The sequence below is a fragment of the Crocuta crocuta genome, unplaced genomic scaffold, assembly GCF_008692635.1.
Source record: "Crocuta crocuta isolate KB4526 unplaced genomic scaffold, BGI_CrCroc_1.0 scaffold149, whole genome shotgun sequence".
Lineage (NCBI taxonomy): Eukaryota > Metazoa > Chordata > Mammalia > Carnivora > Hyaenidae > Crocuta > Crocuta crocuta.
The window spans coordinates 3,594,065-3,615,030 of record NW_027551561.1 but is presented as its reverse complement, the minus strand read 5'-3'; the positions used below and the strand labels follow the sequence as shown (position 1 = coordinate 3,615,030).

The following is a 20,966-nucleotide window of genomic DNA, read 5'->3' as shown; positions in this document are numbered from 1 at the left end:
GCATCTGACTCTTGATTTTGGTTCAGGTTGTGATCTCAAGTTTGTGGGATTGAGCTCTGCACTGGGCTCTGCGCTGACAGCATGGGGCCTGCTTGGGATCCTCTCTCTCTCTCCCTCTCTCTCTCTCTCTGCCCCTCCCATGCTCGTGCTTTCTCTCTCTCTCAAAATAAATAAGCNAATCGGATCTACACGAAATGGTAAACGTGTATGTAAACATATTTTTCTTATTTTAAAAATAGTTTTGAAAAATAATTGCTTAAAGCAAAAATAACAATTTATTGTGTGCTTGTAACATAAGTAGAAGTAAAACATGTGAAAATAATAGCACAAAATCTAAGTGAGGGAAAATGGAAGTATACTTTTGTAAGGTTTTTTTAAACTATACTTAAAGAGGTATATTCTCACTTGGAGACAGACTGAGATAAATTAAAGATATATACAAGAAACCCTAAAGCAACACCTTAAAAAAATAAAGAAGTGTGGCTAATAAGCCAGCAAAGAGGTTGGATTATAAAATTGTAAGTTGAAACATAAAATTTCTTGCTATGTAAAAATTTCTCCATTAATCCAAAAGAGGGCAAAAAAAAGAAAAAAAAACAGGGAAGGTTAGAGAACAAAGAACAGATAGGAAAATAGAAAAACGGCAGCCAAACTCATACTCACTTTAATGAAAATGTTCTAGGGACACCTGAGTGGCTCGGTTGGTCAAGTGTCTGACTCTTGATTTCAACTCAGGCCATGATCTTGCAGTTCCTGAGTTCCAGCACTGTGCTGCCAGTGTGGAGCCTGCTTGGGATTCTCTCTCTCTCTCTCTCTCTCAGAATAAATGAATAAACCTAAAAAAAAAAGAAAATGTTCTAAACATGCTAATAAAAGAAATTATCGGATTAGATTTAAGAAAAGCAAGACCCAAATACAGTAAAACCTTGGATTGTGAGTAATTGGTTCTGCGAGTATCCTGCAAGGCAAGCAAACATTTCTAATAAACATTTCTAATAAATTTTAACTTGATAAATGAGCGATGTCTTGCAAATATGAGTAGTATGTGATGCTGACGGTCATCTGATCACCACAACTAAACCAATGGCTCTTCTCTCTTTCTCTCTCTGCAGGATTGTGGGTGGTTTTCTCCCATGCTCAGATGCTCGGTCTCAGGCCGCGGTGTTTGGCAGAAATCAGTGATTTTTCTGAACTTTGGAAGTGCCCACAACTGGCACTAGTGTATTTTCCATCATTTCAAAGCACCTATGGACAGTCCTTTGCTTTTCCACGCAAGAGTAAGCTTAGGAATGCTTTGATTCATTCTAGGTCAGGCTGCCTGCAGCTATAGACACCTTCCTCTGCTGCCTTATTGCCAGTTACTTTAAATACAGTGTACCGAATACAAATGGGTGCAGCCACTCTGGAAAACAGTATGCAGGTTCCTCAAAAAATTAAAAATAGAACTACCCTACGACCCAGCAATTACACTGCTAGGTATTTAACCAAGGGATACAGGTGTCTGTTTCAAAGGGGCACGTGCACCCCAATGTTTATAGCAGTGCTATTGACAATAGCCAAAGTATGGAAAGAGCCCACATGTCCTTCGACAGAATGGATAAAGAAGACGTGGTGTGTATATGTGTATGTGTGTGTGTATTATATATACATATATAAAATGGAACATATATATATTATATATAATGTAATATTACTCAGCAATCAAAAAGAATGAAATCTTGCCATTTGCAATCACATGGATGGAACTAGATGGTATTACGCTAAGTGAAATTAATCAAAGAAAGACAAATATTATAGGACTTCACTCATATGAGGAATTTAAGATACATGAGGAAGGGAAGCAAAAAGAATATAAAAACAGGGAGGGGGACAAAACATAAGAGACTCTTAAACACAGAGAACAAACTGATGGTTGCTGGAGGGGTTGTGGATGGGGGGATGGGATAAATGGGTAAGGAGCATTAGGAAGACACTTTGTTGGGATGAGCACTGGGTGTTATACATAGGGGATGAATCACTGGAATCTACTCCTAAAATCATTATTGCACTATATGCTAACTAAGTTGAGTATAAATGAAAAATAATAATAAATAAGTAAATAAAATACAATATATAACAAGAGTTTATTAATACTGTACTGCAGTCAACATCCGTGTTAGCTATACAATGGTCCCCTTGCAGAAGATTCCATTGAGCAGTGATTCCTTTAGTTATAGTGAAAAGTCGTCCTACACAATAACCCTCCTGTCTCCCTCACACCAACCACAAAGATTTTCAAAGAGTAAGTGCAGGTTAATTTGTTTATTTTTCTTTATATTTATTATTTTGTATTTTATTACAGTATTATAATCATTTTTATATGAGTATTTTGGGGTTGTGGAACAAATCCATTATTTCTTATGGGGAAATTCATTTTGATATACATGTGCTTTGGATTAAAAGCATGTTTCCGGAATGAATTATGCTATGCTCACAAACCAAGGTTTTACTGTATATACTATCAACATGAGACCCACTTTGCATATAAAGACACAGATTAAAATAGGTTAAAAGGATGGAAAAAGATAAACTATGCTAACAATCAAAGCTATCTATATTAATATCAGATAAAGTACATAAAGAGAAATACAAAAAAGAGAGTCATTTCTTAATGGTATCAAGGTCAATGCAAGAGGACCTAACAATCCTATTTATATATCTAATAAGACTTCCAAATAGGTGAAGCAGGGGCGGCCTGGGTGGCTCAGTCGGTTAAGCGCCGGACTTCAGCTCAGGTCCTGATCTCACGGTTTGTGGGTTCGAGCCCCTCATCAGGCTCTGTGCTGACAGCTAGTTCACAGCCTAGAGCCTGCTTCAGAGTCTGTGTCTCCCTCTCTCTGACCCTCCCCTGCTCATGCTGTCTCTCTCTCTCTCTCAAAAATAAATAAAATATTTAAAAAAAACCAAAATAGGTGAAACAAAAACTGACAGAATTAAAAGGAAAAATAGACAATTTCACGATTACAGTTGGGAGATTTTAACATCCTTTTGCGGTAATTGAGAAGATCTCTTCGGCTGCTAGAAAACCAGTTTGGAATGGGCCAAGAGCTGGTGGATGAGCAGACGAGAAGTGACTAGAATTAAAATATATATGTATATACATCACATATAATTTTGATTCCTATATCCAGTATACCACGATGTTATTAATAATTTCGTCATGTGAGCATACTATGTCCTGTTTTAACAAACAGATTTTCAGCTGCCAAGTCACCACCCTGAGCCTGGTATACTCACACTGACCACCTCAGCGGGGGGGAAAAAAAATCGATAGCTTTAGGGTAGCGTTTTTCAAACTTGACTATCAAGAGTTACCCGCAGGGCTCTGTAAAATTCAGATTGCTGGGCCCCAACCGGGAGTTTCAAATGCAGTAGGTCTGGGAAATGGCTAGAGAATTTGCATTTTTAACAAATTCCTGGTGATGCTCCCGGGACCACACTTTAGGAATTGCTGGCCTAGAATTCTGTCATTCCTTTCTCCCCAAAATGTCCAGGAAGCCAGCTGGTTTCCAAGCAAAACCAAAAGCCCTAGGAATTGGGTCTTGCAGCACGCAAGCAACTCAGAACAAGCATTCAGCCGCTTAGAAGTGCTTCAGGCCGCCCAGATCCGCGCGAGAGTGTACGTGATGACGTCGACGTCTGCGTGAGCGTCACGTCGCCGTCGGCCACGTTCAGCGGAGACGGGAGCAAGATGGCGATTCCGGGCAGGCAGTGAGTGATCCGGGAGTTAGGGTCAGGCTGGGAATGAAAGATCACGGCGACTTTGTCTTTGGCCGACGAGTAAAAGTGCGCTGGAAGTGAAGGGGTTTTGTCGTCAGGGATAGAGACGGGGAAGAGCGAGAAATCCTGAGGAACATATTCCCCTCCCCCCCACATTTTCCAGGATGGAAGTCCGAAGTTTGAGGGAGAAACTTGTGAGGAAATAAAGGAAGTTAGGCTGAGGGGCAGAGAGCGAGACTTTTCTATTTTCCAAAAGCTCGGTCTGAGGCCCCTCAGTCTTGCTTCCTACCCCGCGCTTGAGTTTCTCCCTGGTTGGATGCTTTCAGGGGCAATGAGAAGAGACCATTCCCGGCTTCCTTAGAGGGCCTTGTTCTCCTTGGCTGCTCAAGTCCTGATTCCCGCCCTCCCTTCTTGTTTTAGGAATGTTGTGATGAGAAGCCACAGGAAAGGGTAGGCATAATAGGGAATTGGGGTATACGTTGCCGCAAGAGAGACAAATATTGTATGTTCTTGGAAATTTTACCTTTGATGTATAATCCTTATTTTCACTGGAGTTTCCCGTCATCTCGGCATTTTAAAGGCCGAAACGTGAGAAACTAAATGAGTTGGGTCTGTTGGATGGTTTTCTGAGATGCCTGCAAATGAGCACAATGGAGTGTAATGGGCATTTGTCCCGTGGCTACTTGGGTTTCTCAGTTACTGTAATCTTTTAAAAATTTTTCGTGGGTGACATTATCCAATAACTTATTTTAAACTATGTAAGTACCCAGTTGGAAGAAAGCCAAATAGTTCTTTTCTTGTTCGACCACAAGGATACTTTAGAGCGTTTTAAAATTTTTAGTGGGCATGAACTGAGCTTTCCACTAACATGTTCTTTCTAAAAGCTTACTCTTTCACCATCTAAAACTTTTCTGAACTCTTTGATTATTTCTCTTCTTTGATTAAAATGGTATTTGAATTTGGCCCGTGTCTGCAAATAATTACTTAGAGGAATAATTGTAAAAACGCACATTAGAATTTTGAGATCATTAGAAAGCGGAAACCCTGCTTTGTGTTCATAAGCTGTGTGACATGTTTTGACTCGGTAGCTTCGTCTGGAAGAAGTAGTGGATGTATTATTTTTTAACATTTAAATGTAATGGTTTAATTTCTATTTCAAAAACAAAACGCAGGTATGGGCTTATTTTGCCAAAGAAAGCACAGCAGTTGCACCCTGTTTTGCAAAAACCATCAGTGTTTGGGAATGATTCTGATGATGATGATGAGGTAAGGGAACCTATGTTTTTCTGTTGCATTGTTGGACATATCATTTTTTAAATTGAACTTGTGAATTTGATATCTTTGCGTGCCTTAGTTGTTTGTCATTATGGTGTATCTGCACTATATTATAATTTAGAATTACCAAAGGAATATCTTTTTAAAGAAAGACTTCACTGATTTTGTTTTCTTTACTAATGTTACATGGGTAATCTAAGATTTTTTTCCGAAGCTGTGATTTTCAGTTATTTCTGAGCAGTTATACAAAGTTGTTTTAGACAGCTAATACTAAAGTAACAAAATTATTAGGGTAAAGATCCCTGAAAATGAGGTATTAAGATGTCACCAGTTTCCTGGAAATTTTTATTAGCAAAGTAGTTTCTTATAAGACTACTTTAGTGGCTATTAATTGTCTGCTAAATGTAGTTACTCAGTTTTATAATTATGGTAGTGCATGAAGTTACCGTTGTTCGTTCTACAGTAATAACATCTAATGTGAATATTTTCTATTTTAGCAGCCAAAACTGTGTTTTCCTGTGAAATCTACAACTTATAGCAGAAACAACCTCAATGTATGCTTATGTCATTTTCAGTATTTCTAAAAGACCTTTGCATCAGTTAATCTGATAGTTCCTTTGGTCTGTCAGGAATACAGCTTCTCTTTTTACTCATTTTATAATGGCATAGGTAGGTAATTGAACATATTTGATACTTCTTTGCTTTTTCCTTTCTTTCTGTTGAAGAAATTGGCTCCAGACACAGTTTGCCTCCCAACATTCTGCCCCAGGCAACTATCTCATTGTGATTTTGATTTGAATTTCTCGATGGCCAGGGATGTTGGCCATTCATGTATCATCTTTGGAGAAAGGTCTATTCATATCATTTACATATTTTAAAATTGGATTATTACCCTTTTATGAGTTGTAAGATTTCTTTACATATTCTAGATACAAACAAGTCCCTTATTAGATATAATTTAAATATATTTTTCCCATTCTGTTGTCTTCTTGATAGAATCCTATGAACCACAAAAATTCAATTTTGAGAAAGTCCAATTTATTTTTTTTCATAGGTTCTATTGCTTTGGTGTCATACCTAAGAAACCACCGCTTAATCCACTGTGATAAAGATTTATACCTCTGTTTTAGTATACCTCTTAAATTTAGGTCCATGATCCATTTTGAGTTAATTTTTGCATATGGTATGAGGTAGGGGTCCTGCTATTATTCACATATGGATATCCAGTTGTCCTGATATCATTTGTTGAAGACTATCATCCATTGAGTTGATAACACCCTTGTAGTTTGTTTTAATGTACATTTTCTTTTATTATTTTTTTTTTAATTTTAGAGGGTGGGGAGCACCTAGGTGGCTCAGTTGGTTAAGCATCTGACTCTTGATCTCGGCTCAGGTCATGATCTCAAAGTTCCTGAGTTTGAGCTGTTGTCAGGCTCTGTGCTGACAGTGTGGAGCCTGCTTGGGATTCTTTGTCTTCCCCCTCTCCGCCCCTCTCTCTGTACTGCCACCCCTCCCCAATAAATAAACTTAAAAAAAAGAAAACTCAAAGAAGAAAGAAAAAAAACTCTGAAAAATGATGATGGGGTGGGGAGGGATGAGAGAGAGAATCCTACATAGGCTCCATGATTTTAGGCTTGATCCCATGACCCTGGGATCATGACCTGAGCCAAAATCAAGAGTTAGACACTCAACCAATTGAGCCACCCAGGCACCCCACAAATACTTTTTTAAATCACCCTACTATGGATGTGCTTATTCTGATGTTTTACATAAGTCATCCTGGCATACCGTATAATACAAAGCAAAATATTTGAGAAGGGTGGATGTACACAAGTGATCTAGAAAGTATACTCATTGCTCTTTGTTTTCCATTGTGAAATGAGGCTGGTGTATAGTGAGGCTAGACCTAGAGCAGCTAAGGCTAAGCCATTTTGCTCTTTCTTCATTCTGTCCCTCCCTCCTTCCTCCCCTTCTTATACATAAAGGGACTTTATTTATTTATTTTTAATATCTTATTTATTTCTGAGAGAGAGAGAGAGACAGCATGAGCAGGGGAGAGTCAGAGAGAGAGGGAATCACGGACTCTGAAACAGGCTCCAGGCTCTGAGCTGGCTGTCAGCACAGAGCCCGACGCAGGGTTCAAACCCACGAACCATGAGATCATGACCTGAGCCGAAGTCAGACGCTTAACTGACTGAGCCACCTAGGTGCCCCAACATAAAGGGATTTTAATGCAGAGAATTGGTTACATAAGTAATGGAAGACTTAAGCCAAAAAGAGTATGGATGGTGACGCAACCCAGAGATTAGCAGTAGTAAGAGCCAGTGGTGATAAGTAGAGGGATACAGGTAGGATATAGGTCCTGGAGGCCAAGGGCTAGAGTTATCTGGTGGGAACTGGATTCTTCCAGGAGCTGAAGCCACTGGGGAGATTCAGTTTTAGGTAGAGAAAAGGGCAGGGAGGAATACCTTGTTTTTTCCCTTTCTTCCACCTTCTAATAGATCATCTTTGTCTTCCATTAGTAGAGCTCAGCCAGAAGCCAACTGACAAGAAGCTGCTGCTTAGTTCTTAATGAATAGGATATAAAACTGTTCTTCAGTATGTCTTACCAATAAGATCACTCTGATGAATTCCAACTTACTCTTATACTGAGACATTTCTTAATTAAGTATTTTTAAATATTTGTGAAGTTTGAATACAAAATCTCTTATTTAAAAAATCAGTCAACAGTTTAAGCAATAATAACGTTTTTCGTGCTTTGGAAAATATAAGATAAATTTTATGGTTGTCTTCTTAGAGAAGGCATTTGATGTACCAGGAGAAGAGCTGCTATAACACAAATCCTTTTATTGTTATTTATAGCAATTTAACAGAAGCATTTAAGAGCCCAAATTCAGTAAAATTTTTTTTAATGTTTTATTTATTTCAGAGAGAGAGAGAGAGACAGCATGCACAGGGGAGGGTCAGGGAGAGAGGGAGACACAGAATCTGAAACAGGCTCCAGGCTCTGAGCTAGCTGTCAGCACAGAGCCCAACACGGGGCTCGAACCCACTAACCCCCCCACTAACCGTGAGATCATGACCTGAGCTGAAGTCAGACGCTTAACCTACTGAGCCACCCGGGCGCCCCAAGAGCCCGAATTTAAGATCAGACTTGCCTTCCACTGGTCCAGCAGATGGGTCCCTAGTAAATGAATTCAATTTTAATATGTGCTTATATCCAGAGTAAGTTTAAAAACTGGAAAGTGGTAGCCAGCACTTTAAATTATTATTTAAATAGTTCCTCTTTTTAAAATTGTCAGAACTAATTAGAAATAATTATTTTGTTCAAAGGTAGGGGAAATGGAGTGTTTTACCTCTTATGAGTAAGCTGTTTATATTGTATCCAAATGCTGCTCTCTGATTATAAGTATTTGAGTGGTTTTGATATTATAGTAATGTGTTTATTTTTTTCAAGTGTATTGTTTTTTCCAGCCCCATTGCCACCACCTTCATTACTTACATTATTTTAATAGCTTTGTAACTAGTTTCCCTATTACCTGTCACCACCTTCATTACTTACATTATTTTAATAGGTTTGTAACTAGTTTCCCTATTACCTGTCTCCTTAAATTCATTTGAAATACTGTTGACAGACTGATCTTTCTAAAGCACAGTTCTATTCACTTGTAACCCCCTTGCTACTGAACTTGATGTATTTAAAATCTAAACTGCTAATCCTGACTTTGAAAGCCTTTCTTATGCTTTGGCTTCAAAATGCTTATTAGCACTTTTTCCTAACTGTGCTCCTCTATGCAGAGTACACTGTCATGTTTGTAGGTTTTCACAACTCTGCTTTTTTTCACACTGGAAGTCTTCCCGTCCTACGTATCCAAATTATAGTTATCCTTCAAAACGCATTGCAAAAGCTGCCTTCTTCAAGATTTCACCCATTGGATGCAATCTCATCCTTTTTATGTCACTCTACTTACCTTAGCAGTTAGCTTTTCATACCTTGTGTTGTAAGTTACTTGCATACAAGTCTTGTCACTATCTCGGAGTATGAGCTCCATAAGTTAGGATCTGGATATCTATGCTGATATATTTTTTTAGTGTTTATTTTGAGAGAGAGAGAGGGAGAGCATGTGCATGCGAGCGCATGACATGCATGTGCCCATGAGCAAGGGTGGGGCAGAGAGAGGACAGAGAGAATCCCAGGCAGGCTCTGTGCTGTTAGCTCAGTGCTCAGTTTGTAGGGCTCAAACTCACGAACTGTAAGATCATAACCTCCGTTGAAATCTAAATCAAGAGTCAGATGCTTAATTAGTAGCCACCCAGGCGCTCCTATGCTAGTACTTTTACTACAAATAAAATTATTTACCCAGATATTTTAGCGGTCTATATTGTAAAGAACCCGGTAGTAGATGTTTGGGCTTTACAATCCAATTACTGAACTTTGCTTTCATAGTGTAAAAACAGCCATTAAACAATATGTGAATGAATGAGCATGACTAATAAATATGTTCTAATAAAACTTTATTTACAAAAGGAGGGGTGGCTGGATTTGGCTGTAACTTACCGACCCCTGGTCTACACAATTATTCCCAAAAATACTTGTGATAACCAGTAGTATTTCACATATGTTATTAGATGGTCACTGACTAACATAGATGTTGCATGACAGATTCAACAAGGAACTTTTAGATAGTTCTCAGTAATAGGTGCTTGCTCATTTTGCATTAGCATAGTGACTTTTCCTTTTAATCATGGCAATTGAAATGCTTATTTTTAGACAATATTCTTGTAGGATCCTATTTTGCACAGTAATTCATAATGCCATGAAGAATTAGCCATACAGCCTGAAAGTTGTTGCAGTTTTGTATCTTTATCCAAAAGCAACAATTTTCTGATTGGATAAGGGTACAGAACTCTTTGATCTCTTCATAGAAATATTAAGTTACACCAGATAGAGGGGTGCATGGGTGGCTCATTAGGTTAAGCATCCTACTCGATTTTGGCTCAGGTCATGATCTCAGTTTCATGAGTTTGAGCCCCTCCTGGGCTTTATGCAGACAGTGCGGATCCTGCTTGAGATTCTCCCTCTTTCTCTCCCCCTCCCCTGCTCGCAATCTCTGCCTTCTCCAATTTTAGTATATTGCTGCCAAAGTGAGCACTCTGCCTTCTTAAAAATAATTAAACAAACAGGGTGCCTGGGTGGCTCAGTCAGTTGAATGTCCGACTTCAGCTCAGGTCATGATCTTACCATCTGTGAGTTTGAGCCCCATATCAGTTGTGCTGACAGCTCAGAGCCTGGGCCTGCTTCAGATTCAGTGTCTCCCTCTTTCTACCCCTCCCCACTCACACTCTCTCTCAAAAATAAACATTAAAAAAAAAATCGTGCCTTTAAGAGGATAAATTAAATAATGGATGTAATGTACTTCATATAGTGTTTAGGACATAATAAATGTTACATGTATTTTAAAAATTACATTTGTACCGATTATTAAAGCTTTTATTGTGGCCGCATTCTCATGCCATTAGTATTCCTTGAAACTGGAGTTTCTAAAATGGCTTACAGAAATTCATTGTATGGATTGTGTGTCTCTCTCTCAAAAATAAATAAACATTAAAAAATAAATAAATAGGGGCGCCTGGGTGGCTCAGTCGGTTAAGCATCCGGCTTAAGTTCAGGTCATGATCTTGCGGTTCATGGGTTCGAGCCCCGCATTGGGCTCTGTGCTCACAGCCAGCTCAGAGCCTGGATCTGTTTCAGATTCTGTGTCTCCCTCTCTCTCTGACCCTCCCCTGCTCGGGCTGTCTCTCTCTCAGAAATAAATTAAAAAACATTTAAAATAAATAAGTAAACAAACAGACTTAAAAGCCTGAAGTAAGGTGAATTCAGCGGAATACAAAACTGAATATGTATGACAACACAAAGCTATATGTACATGTGTAAGTAGAAAAACGAAGACCGTTATTTTGGATGACAGCATGTGGTTTTTTTTATTTAGAAAACTTACTGTAATTTTGAAGGCTAGAAGGAAGTGAGTTCTTAAAAAGATAACCANGAACCGTGAGATCATGACCTAAGCGAAAGTCGGACGCTTAACCAACTAAGCCACCCAGGCGCCCCCATAATTGTATATTCTTGAAGTTAGAGAAATTAGCAAGTAACTGGGTTACATAGTATACTTTCATTGCTTTCACTATTTCTTAATCTTTCTCCACTTTAATTCTGATCCATTTATTTATTTATTTATTTAAGCTGGATTTCTTTTTTGAAAATTTATTTATTTTGAGAGAGAGAAAGAAAGAGACAGAATCCCAAGCAGGCTCCACACTGTTATTGTGGAGCCTGATGGTGGGTCTTGAACTCAGGAACCATGAGATCATGACCTGAGCCAAACAGGACTTGGATGCTTAGCCAACTGAGCCACCTAATTCTAATCTTTTAAAAACATTGTCTTGAAAAGTAGTCTTTATAGGTCTGTTTTTTCCTAATGAAAACCTATTCTTATTTTATTAGGAAGCCTGCTTGGCTTGCTGATGGTAAGATACTAACCTATCTGAACAAATAAAGTTTCAGTTGTGTTTTTTTTTTTTAATCAGTTATAATCATAAGATCTTCTACTTCTCTGGATATAGTTTGGTGTAGTTAAAAATGACAGTTTTATATACACATGACAAATCATATTAGGTATGGAAATGGCAGGAAATTTAGGTTATTTTAATGGTAACTAAGAATTTTTTATACTTTTCTCATGCTATTAAAATGAATTCCTGGTAAATTTATGATACTGAATATATCTAACAAGAGTATAGGCAGTGAGAGATTTAAAGTAATTGTGTAGTTTTGCTAAAAATACATTCCCTGATTTGCTATCCAGGAGGGAAACAAACATAAAATGTAAGGGGAGAGAAAAGGATAGCACTAAATGATAGAATTCTGTTAGGAGTGGGAGAGATGACAAGAGAATTCTGTTCTTATTTTATTTTTTAAGTAAGCCCAAATGTGGGGCTTGAACTCACGACCCTGAGATCAAGAGTCATGCTCTATTGACTGAGCCAGTCTGGTACCTTGAGAATTCTATTCTTATTTTATCTCCCAGTAGGATGGAAATATTAAAGAAGTGGCTGAGAGAACCCAGATTATGAAGATGAGATAAAGTAGGAGTTTTTGGGTTTTTTAGGAAGGAAATGATGTATAATCATGAGTCCTTGTCGATATGTAAAGTTGATTTGTGAATCTCTGTTTAAATCTGTGCATTTTTAGGCAAATTTACTTAACATTGGCAAATCAGTGACTTATTTTTTAAAAATCTTTTTTGGTTTGAAATATATTGCATAAGCATTATTGTATTTTTCAACTCCAGAATTTTGGTTTCTTTTATGATTTCTGTCACTTTATTGATATTCTCTATTTGATGAGACATTGTTCTCTTATGTTAGTTATTTAGACATGGTTTTCTTTATTTGAAAGTATTCTTTGTATGGATCATACTTTTTTTGTTTCCTTTCATGTCTCTTAATTTTTGGTTCGGAACTGAAAGTTTAAAATAATGTGGCAACTCTGGAAAACAGCCTTTCCTCTTCCCTAGGTTTATTGGGATTTTTTGCTATTTTCTGTTTTTGTCTTTTACACAGAGACTTTCTGAACTAATTCTTAAAGTTTACATTTTTTGTTGTGTGTGGCCATTGGAGTCTCTGCTTGGTTAGCTTAGTGGTTAGCTAATGATTTGACAGAGCTTTCTTTCTTTTTTTGAGAGACAGAGCATAAGCAGGGGAGGGTCAGAGAGAGAGGGAGTCACAGATTCCAAAGCAGGCTCCTGGCTCTGAGCTCTCAGCACAGAGCCCATGCGGGGCTCAAAGTCACGTGAGATCATGACCTGAGCCGAAGTTGGATGCTCAACCAACTGAGCCACCCTGACGCCCCTGACAGACCTTTAAACACTTATAACTAATAATTCTCTAGTCTGCCAGGAGGCCCTATATGCATGCTGGTCATGTGTATGGTACACCACCAGGCATTTTACAACTTTGCCTTAGCCTTCAGTTCTTGCTTGTACAGAGTCTCAGGGTCAGTTGTGAGAGTTTATGACCTTCTCAGGTTTTTCCTGATTGGGTACAAATGTCTTTGTATGTATGTGGGCCTCATGATCCCCAGGAATATGTAGGAACTTTCAAAGCCCCTATTGAACATTCTGTTTCTCAACTTTTCTTTTTTAGCTTTTTGGTTAACCTATTATTTACCCCAGCTGTTATGCACTGCCACAGGCAGCCCTGATGTTCAGCAGTTGTCTTTGATTGTTTTTGACAGACACCCCCAGGGAAAAGGCTCTTTTACTTTGGCACTCTGTCAAGTCAAATAAAGACAGTCTAGTGAGAGGTGTCTTCAGGGAACCATCAGACAGGTCCAATAATAATTCTTTGGGAGAGGGGTTCTGAAGGAGCTATAACCCCATTCCGCCTTCTCTGGTTGCTGCCAGACTGCTGGTTTCTGCCATGATTGTTGCTGTTGGTTTAGGCCACCATGGCACTGGGGGGGGGATGATGGAAATAGGGAAAGTAAAACCCCACAAAGTTCTCACTGAGATTCACCTATTCTTTTTTTTTTTTTTTAATGTTTTTTATTTATTTCTAGGAGAGAGAGAGAGAGAGAGAGAGAGACAGTGTGAGCAGGGGAGGGTCAGAGAGAGAGGGAGTCACAGATTGAAACAGGCTCCAGGCTCTGAGCTGGCAGTCAGCACAGAGCCCGACGCGGGGCTAGAACCCACGAACTGCGAGATCATGACCTAAGCAAAAGTCGGACGCTTAACCGACTAAGCCACCCAGGCGCCCCAAGATTCACCTATTCTTGAATAAATGCTCTCTGGGCCTCTGAAGCCTTTGGTTACTTTCCAGAGTTCTGAAAAAACTGATTCTGACATTTTTTGCCAGTGTTAAAAAGAGGAGTTTTGTTGGTCCATACTTTGCCTTTTTCAGTGACTCCCCAGGTTATCTTTGAAGCTGCTCCAGTACATTTTTGATCACTTCAGACAACGTCCTCTTCTTGGTTTTAAAATTACTATTGACTTCCCATTGCTTTTAGGATAAAGACCAGTGTCCTTATTTTTGACCTGCAAAGTCATACATTGTCTTGTTATTCTCTTTAGCTCCTTTCCACTGTCCTGCCCTGTTTTATTCTTTAAAATTGCCTTGGGTCATCTAAGTGAATTTTAGGGTCACCTTCAGGTACACATTGAAAAAACTAAGAATTTTGGTTGGACTTGTGTTGGATTTTTGGTTACTTTAGAAGAAAATTGATGTTTTAATATTTCAGTCTTTTCATTTATGAAGATGGCATATGTCTTTATTTGTTCAGGTGCTTTATATATCCTTTAGTACAATTTGAAAATTTCTTCAATTAAGGTCACACACATCTTTTATTAGATTTATTGAGGTACCATATAGCCCTTATTGCTGTTGTAAAAGGGATTTTTTCTGAATTATTACTAGTAAATATGAATGCTTCTGATTTTTCATTGATTTAACTTTAGTTCCTATATATATCTAATAGCTTGATGATTCTTTTGAGTTTCTTGGTTTCTTTAGTTCTTTTATCTGATATTATTTTTTTGTGTGATTATGTGTGTGCATATTATTCCATTCCTTGGAAACTACAATATGGTGATAAACAGACACAGTGATAGAAACATTCTTTCATGTTTCTCTAATGGGAGTTGCTTATAAAATTTTATAATTAAATCTGATGTTTGAGCTTTCTGTTTTTGGTAGTATTTCTAGTTTACTAAGAATTTTTATCATAAATGAGTATTAAATTTTAATCTTTTAGCATCTATTAATATGGATTTGTATTATTTTTTTGAAGTTAAATCATCCTTGTATTCCTAGAATATTTGATTTATTATTTACTTTGATTTGGTGCACTGCACTAGTCTTTTTACCAGTGCTTTCCATTTCTGAGGTCTTTGACTTAATTTCATTGTTGAGTACTTTTTGGGCATGTGCTCATAAGGGCATTTTTCCTAAGTTCTTAATTATTAAGGAATAATTGCTTACTTCTTTTGTCACCTAAATATCTACTTGAATGTGCATAGTATTTCTAATGAATAATAATTTATTTCAAAACCCTGTAGACATTAGTTATTTTCCCAGATATTGAATGTTCTTGTGAGGAAATACAATATTTTGGTTTTTTGGGTTTTTTAAATCTCTCTACAAGATGACTTACTTTTTTATTGGCATGGACAATTAGTGGGTATTTTCTTTATATTCTTTAAGTTAATGTTTTTATGCCAGTCATTTTGAATTTTTTCCTAGAATGAATGCATTGTTGCTTTTTACCTAAATATCTTTTTTTTTCTTCATTTCACAGAAATTTACTGTCATTGTATCAGAGTACTTTTTCTGACCCACTTGCTAGGTTATCTTTTTGGGAGATCATCTTCGCCTTTCATATCGTTTTGTATTTATTCATTATTTCACTCAATAAATCTTTAGTGATTCCTGTTCTCTGGCAGTGAAACAAAACAAAGCCATGGCCTTTGCGTAGCTTACATTCTAGTGGTAGGAACAGAGGTGATAAATAGTTAACCTAAAAGATAAATCAATTACATGTTAATTTAGAAGATGTCAAAGACTAAACTTCTGACATTTGATTCAGGTAATGATCCCAGGGTCATGGGATTGATCCCTGCGTTGGGCTCCACGCTGAATGTAGAGCCTGCTTGGGATTCTCTCTGTCTCTGTCTCCCCTCCCTCTTCTTCTGCCCTTCCCTCACTTGTGTACTCTCTCTCTCTCAAATTAATAATAAAAGGAAGGTGTCAAGGATCAAGAAAATGTAAAGCCAGGTAGGATGAGAGAGTTAAGTAGATATTTGGGGAAATTACTTGATTTTTGTCTTTTTCTCTGCATTATTCATTATTACCTTCAACCTTTGTCAGTATTTCAGTTTTATGTTTTTTGTTCTTTCTAATTAATTTATTAGCTTTAATGGTGGTTTGCCAGCCCTCACTATGTTTTCTTAGCTCTAGAGTCTCCCTTTCCATCCCTTTTGTTGTTTTATTATCTGACTGTTAACTCATTTGATTTAATTCGTGATCTTATTTTCAAAGAATTTGAAGGTGAAGAGAGAGAAGAGATGGAGATGATAGCTTGAAGGAATAATAGAGTTGGTGGAATTTTCCTTTTTGTGGTTTTCTTAGGATAGAGTGATTTATGGATGTTTAAGCTGGAAGGGAAGAAGCTGAAGGAAAAAGATTATACAGCTAAGGACGCCAAGGTGTCAGGAAGTAAATTGGCATGTATCACACACAGAGTCCTTTGGTAGTAGTCAGATTTTGAATCCAGAAGATCTGCCTGGTTCCAGAGTCCATGCTTTTAGATATTATAATGTACTCTCTATGAGAGGTAGTTTGTTTATAGTGGAATTTTAAAAATTTGAGAGAATGGTTTTCAGACGGAATAGAAAAAGGGTTAGTTGGGGGACTGGCAGAAATCAGATAGACTTCAAAGAGTCGATCTTGTTTACTAGTTGGAAAAGGAACACAATTAGAAGTTATGTTGGGGCATGGATGTGAAATTACACATGTGAAATTACACAACTCTGCCTTCTGGTGACTGATGACCTAGGAATATTTTGAGGAGATGGGGCTATTGATTTTCAACAAAGTGGGTATCCTGTTGTCCAGAATATTTAAAAAAATTTTTTTAAATACTTATTTTTGAGAGAGAGACAGAGTGCAGGCAGGGGAGGGGCAGAGAGAGAGGGAGACACAGAACCCAAAGCATGCTCCAGCCTCTGAGCTGTCAGCACAGAGCCTGACGCGGGTCTCGAACCCACCAACTGTGAGATCATGACCTGAGCTGAAGTTGGACGCTTAACTGACTGAGCCAGCCAGGTGCCCCCAGAATTTTTTTGATAAGTCTATTCCAGAGGTTTTCCGTGGAGATGTTACTACTTCCAGAGGAGCATTAGGAAGTTTTTGGAGTGGCTTTTGTTTATAGTAGTTATTGAGAGTATTACACCAGTTTTTTAATTAATTATTATTTTTTTAAATCCAAGTTAACATATAGTGTAATAATGATTTCAGGAGAATTTAGTGATTCATCACTTACATATAACAAACACCCAGTGCTCCTCCCAACAGTGCCTTCCTTAATGGCTCTCACCCAATACCCCCCTCCAGCAATCCTCAGTTTCTTCTCTGTATTTAAGAGTTTCTTATGATTTGCTTCCCTCTCTCTTTTTATCTTATTTTTTCCTTCCCTTTCCCTCATCTGTTTTGTTTCTTAAATTCCACATATGAGTTGATACCAGTTTTTGATGTAGACCAGGCAAGATAGATATTCTTCATTTCATGACCCCATTCATATAGGTGAAATCCCTCTGAACATTTATATAGATGAAAAACTGTAGTTTCTTGAGCCTAGTCATAAGTTCTTTTTACACATAAACAAAACTTGTTGTGTACATTTTATTTTTATTAAATAAATTTTTAAAAAATAAAATTTTAAATGCTTTTAAAAAGTATTGATTTTGCATAGCAAAATGTATGCTAAAATTTCCCCTAATTTGACTGTCTTGTAGATTGAGGGAAGATTGTATCTATTTTGTTTAGAACTTTACGAAAAAAAAAAGAACTTTATAGAGTTCACCATTTAAGAAAACCAGTGGTATTTGAGTCACCAGTTTTGCAGTCAGCATTTGTATCTGTAGCATTAATAGTGATTACAATGAGTCTCCATAGAAGCTTTTGATAACTTACTGTCTTCTAATGTACTTCTTCTTTTACATATTGAAATACAGCATATGTTATTCCATTATAGGTTACTTCCCATTATTTTTTGTAGTTCTTATGGATAAATATGTGTGTATCCAAAACTGCACAAGAAAGAAGAGATATGCAATAGTTTTTAAAAACTATGTGTAAGGAGTTATCTGTGTGTTTCATTTCAGTATATATAAAGGACCTATAAAAGGGGTATTGGGTCTAACAGGACTGAGACTACTGTTCTGTGCCTTTCCCAATGATGTAAAAATGACTCGTTTATTATATATTAAATTCCCATAAATATGTGTGTCTGTTCTCTAGACTGTTGTCTTCCATTAATTTCTTTCTCTAATGCTGTTCCAATGCAATTTTACTGCAGTTACTTCAGCATTATAATCTGGTTTGATACACATTAGTATAAAGAATAAGAAAAAATAGTATTTATTCAGCACTTGCTATTTGTTAGCCATTGCTGTGTTTTATATGAATAAGTTCATACGGTCGTCACAATAACACTAAATATTACCATATTTTGTTAAATCTAAGATGCCTTGTTAGTGATGCTTTCTTGATGTTACCATTAAGTGTCAATGGAAAGCTTTCATTTGGCACAGCATTATTGCCTCCTGGGTGACAGCTATTATTTTTACGACAGCATCAATTTCTGATACATTAAAATGTGAAAAAATATGTTGTAGAATCATTGAAATAGTGTGTTGTCATCTTCATTTTACAGTTCAGAAAACAGGCAGAGAATTTAACTTGCCTAAGATCACATAGTCCCTCCTTGATTGAGATCTTTTAAATTTATTACATTTTCCAAGTATTTATTGCTGCTGATACATAGCAATGCTTATTTTTGCTCTAGGTTTATGGTAAATACCCTTTTTCAAGTTAGAGGAGTTGCCCTCTGTTGTAGATTTATGTTTCCCAAATCTTATTTACAATTATTGGGTAATTGTGTCTGTTGGGTCCATCTCTATAGAGTTCTGCTATCAGATGTTCCTCCGGGTATATACTTTCTGCTCTTGATACTGATCTTATCCATGAGACTTGCTTTAACCGCTGGAATGTGAGTGAAACTGATAAGCTATATCTGAGCAGAAGCTTTCAAAGCCATCTCGTGATTGAACCACTGCTGTTCCGCCCTGCCATAGGAACAGCGTGTGGTAGATAGGGACTGCCTTCAGCCTGAAATGAAGACACTATGGACCTACAAACCATCCACAGTGGACATGTATCATGAGCAACAAGTAAACCTGTATGCTGTAAGCCATGAGATTTTGTTTTGTTTTGTTTTGTTTTTTAATATTTTTATTTATTTCTAGGAGAGAGAGAGAGAGACAGCGTGAGCAGGGGAGGGTCAGAGAGAGAGGGAGACACAGACTCTGAAATAGGCTCCAGGCTCCGAGCTGGCAGTCAGCACAGAGCCCGATGCAGGGCTCGAACCCACGAACCGCGAGATCATGACCTAAGCGAAAGTCAGACGCTTAACCGACTAAGCCACCCAGGCGTCCCTGTAAGCCATGAGATTTTGATGTTGCTTGTTAACACAGGCTAAATTAGTGGAAGTTGGCCAATAATGTAGATTGCTAAAAGTCCTTTCATGAGGTCTGTAAAATCAAGACTATTGGGTTTTTTACTGTTTTTCTCACAAGAGTACAGTGGGGTTTTCCACTGGGATTTTAAAAGTTTTTTTTAAGGGTCAGAGAGAGTAAATCTTAAATGCCTAGTACAGTGTATGGCACAGAGTAAAAGTGCAATAGGTGGGTGCCCACATTGCTACAATAAAACTAATACCATGTCTATGTGCAGTAACTAGATCATGTGCAGTAACTAGATTATTAATCATTAGTCATCTGAAATTTTCTTGTTCTGTCTCCATCCTACTTTGTGACAGTCATAATTTTGGTAGCCTGGGTTTTTTTTTTTTTTTTTTTTTTTTCNTTTTTTTTTTTTTTTTTTTTGTCTTTTTAATAGAATCTTGATCTTCATGTTGGGTTGTGGCCATTAGCTAGGAGCCATTATGTTAGAAAAATTACATAAAGAAGGCAGCAATAGCCATAATTATATTTTTAAATTACTGGTTTTTATCATGTACAGTCTTATTGCACTCTTTTTAATCATTTTTTAAAACTGAGAGTTTCTAATTAGCAGACAGTAAAAGCTTTACTTCCAAATTTGCTTTTAAATAACAAAATTACCTTTTTATTTTTCCAAAACCACACACATCTCCTTCATCTATTGACAGGCTTTGATACTGCCTATTCCAACTTTACCATAAAAAAATTATTAAAATTTTTTTCCTTTATTTTCTTGTTGTGTTTCAGTGTGTATAGTGAGACAAAAAGTAATAATCCCTCATCTCATTCCTGGATTTATCAAAAGCTGAAAGTAAAATAGATCAGATCACTTTCTAGAACAAAATTACTTTATTAGTTTAGTAATAATTTGAGGTTACTTTAAAGATAAGAAGCAGCATTTGGGAGGAGATTCATTTCCTGCCTTTGGGCTTTATCTGCAAGAACTACATCTTCAGTGTCAAGAGATTGTGTATGTATAACTGAACTCTAATAAAGTCTGTACTTGGGATGCTGCACACCTGACTTGGTCATTGTGATTATATATTAGGTGCCAAACTGTTGCTTGTGTTTTGAAGGAAAAAAAAAAAACAAAACACTGCCAAGTGTACTTCATTAAAATTTGCCTTTGTGGGGAGGACCTTTGTTGATTATAAGTGTGCTAGTATTTTTAAGATAGTTAATGATGTTCCTTTAGAAAATAAGTTTGTGGGTTTTTTTTAATGTTTTAAAAATGTTTTTATTTATTTTTGAGAGAGAGAGAGCATGTGCTCGTTCACACAGGCATGAGCAAGTGGGGGAGGGACAGAGAAAGAGGGAGACCCAAAATCCGAAGCAGGCTCCAGGCTCCAGCTGTCAACACAGAGCCCGACGCGGGGCTTTAACTCAGAACTGTGAGATGATGACCTGAGCCAAAGTCTGATGCTTAACCAGCTGAGCCGCCCGGGTGGCCCAGTAAGTTTGTGTTTTTAAGTGGAATAAAATGTAGTTTTCCTTTTATTGGTAAATTAAACAATAATTGGAAGAGGTCATTAATTATAGTATGTTTTCACTAAATCTTATGAAGTTTGCTACAACTCTCCTTGACTGATGGCAACA

General features: G+C 37.3%; 1 protein-coding gene across 3 annotated transcripts in view; it reads left to right on the top strand.

Annotated features, from left to right (window-relative positions):
* The first annotated feature begins 3,682 nt into the window (after positions 1–3,682).
* Positions 3,683–20,966, top strand: part of NSRP1 (nuclear speckle splicing regulatory protein 1) — a 44,390-nt gene continuing 27,106 nt past the window's right edge. Inside the window, exons 1-2 of one of the 3 annotated variants that reach the window (XM_077749693.1) lie at positions 3,683–3,750; positions 4,932–5,025. In XM_077749693.1, the coding sequence (XP_077605819.1) occupies positions 3,731–3,750; positions 4,932–5,025 (114 nt within the window). In that variant the 5' untranslated portion in view covers positions 3,683–3,730. Of the gene's footprint in view, positions 3,751–4,068; positions 4,210–4,931; positions 5,026–20,966 lie in introns of those variants that run through there. The other 2 variants (XM_077749694.1, XM_077749695.1) reach the window with 2 other exon arrangements.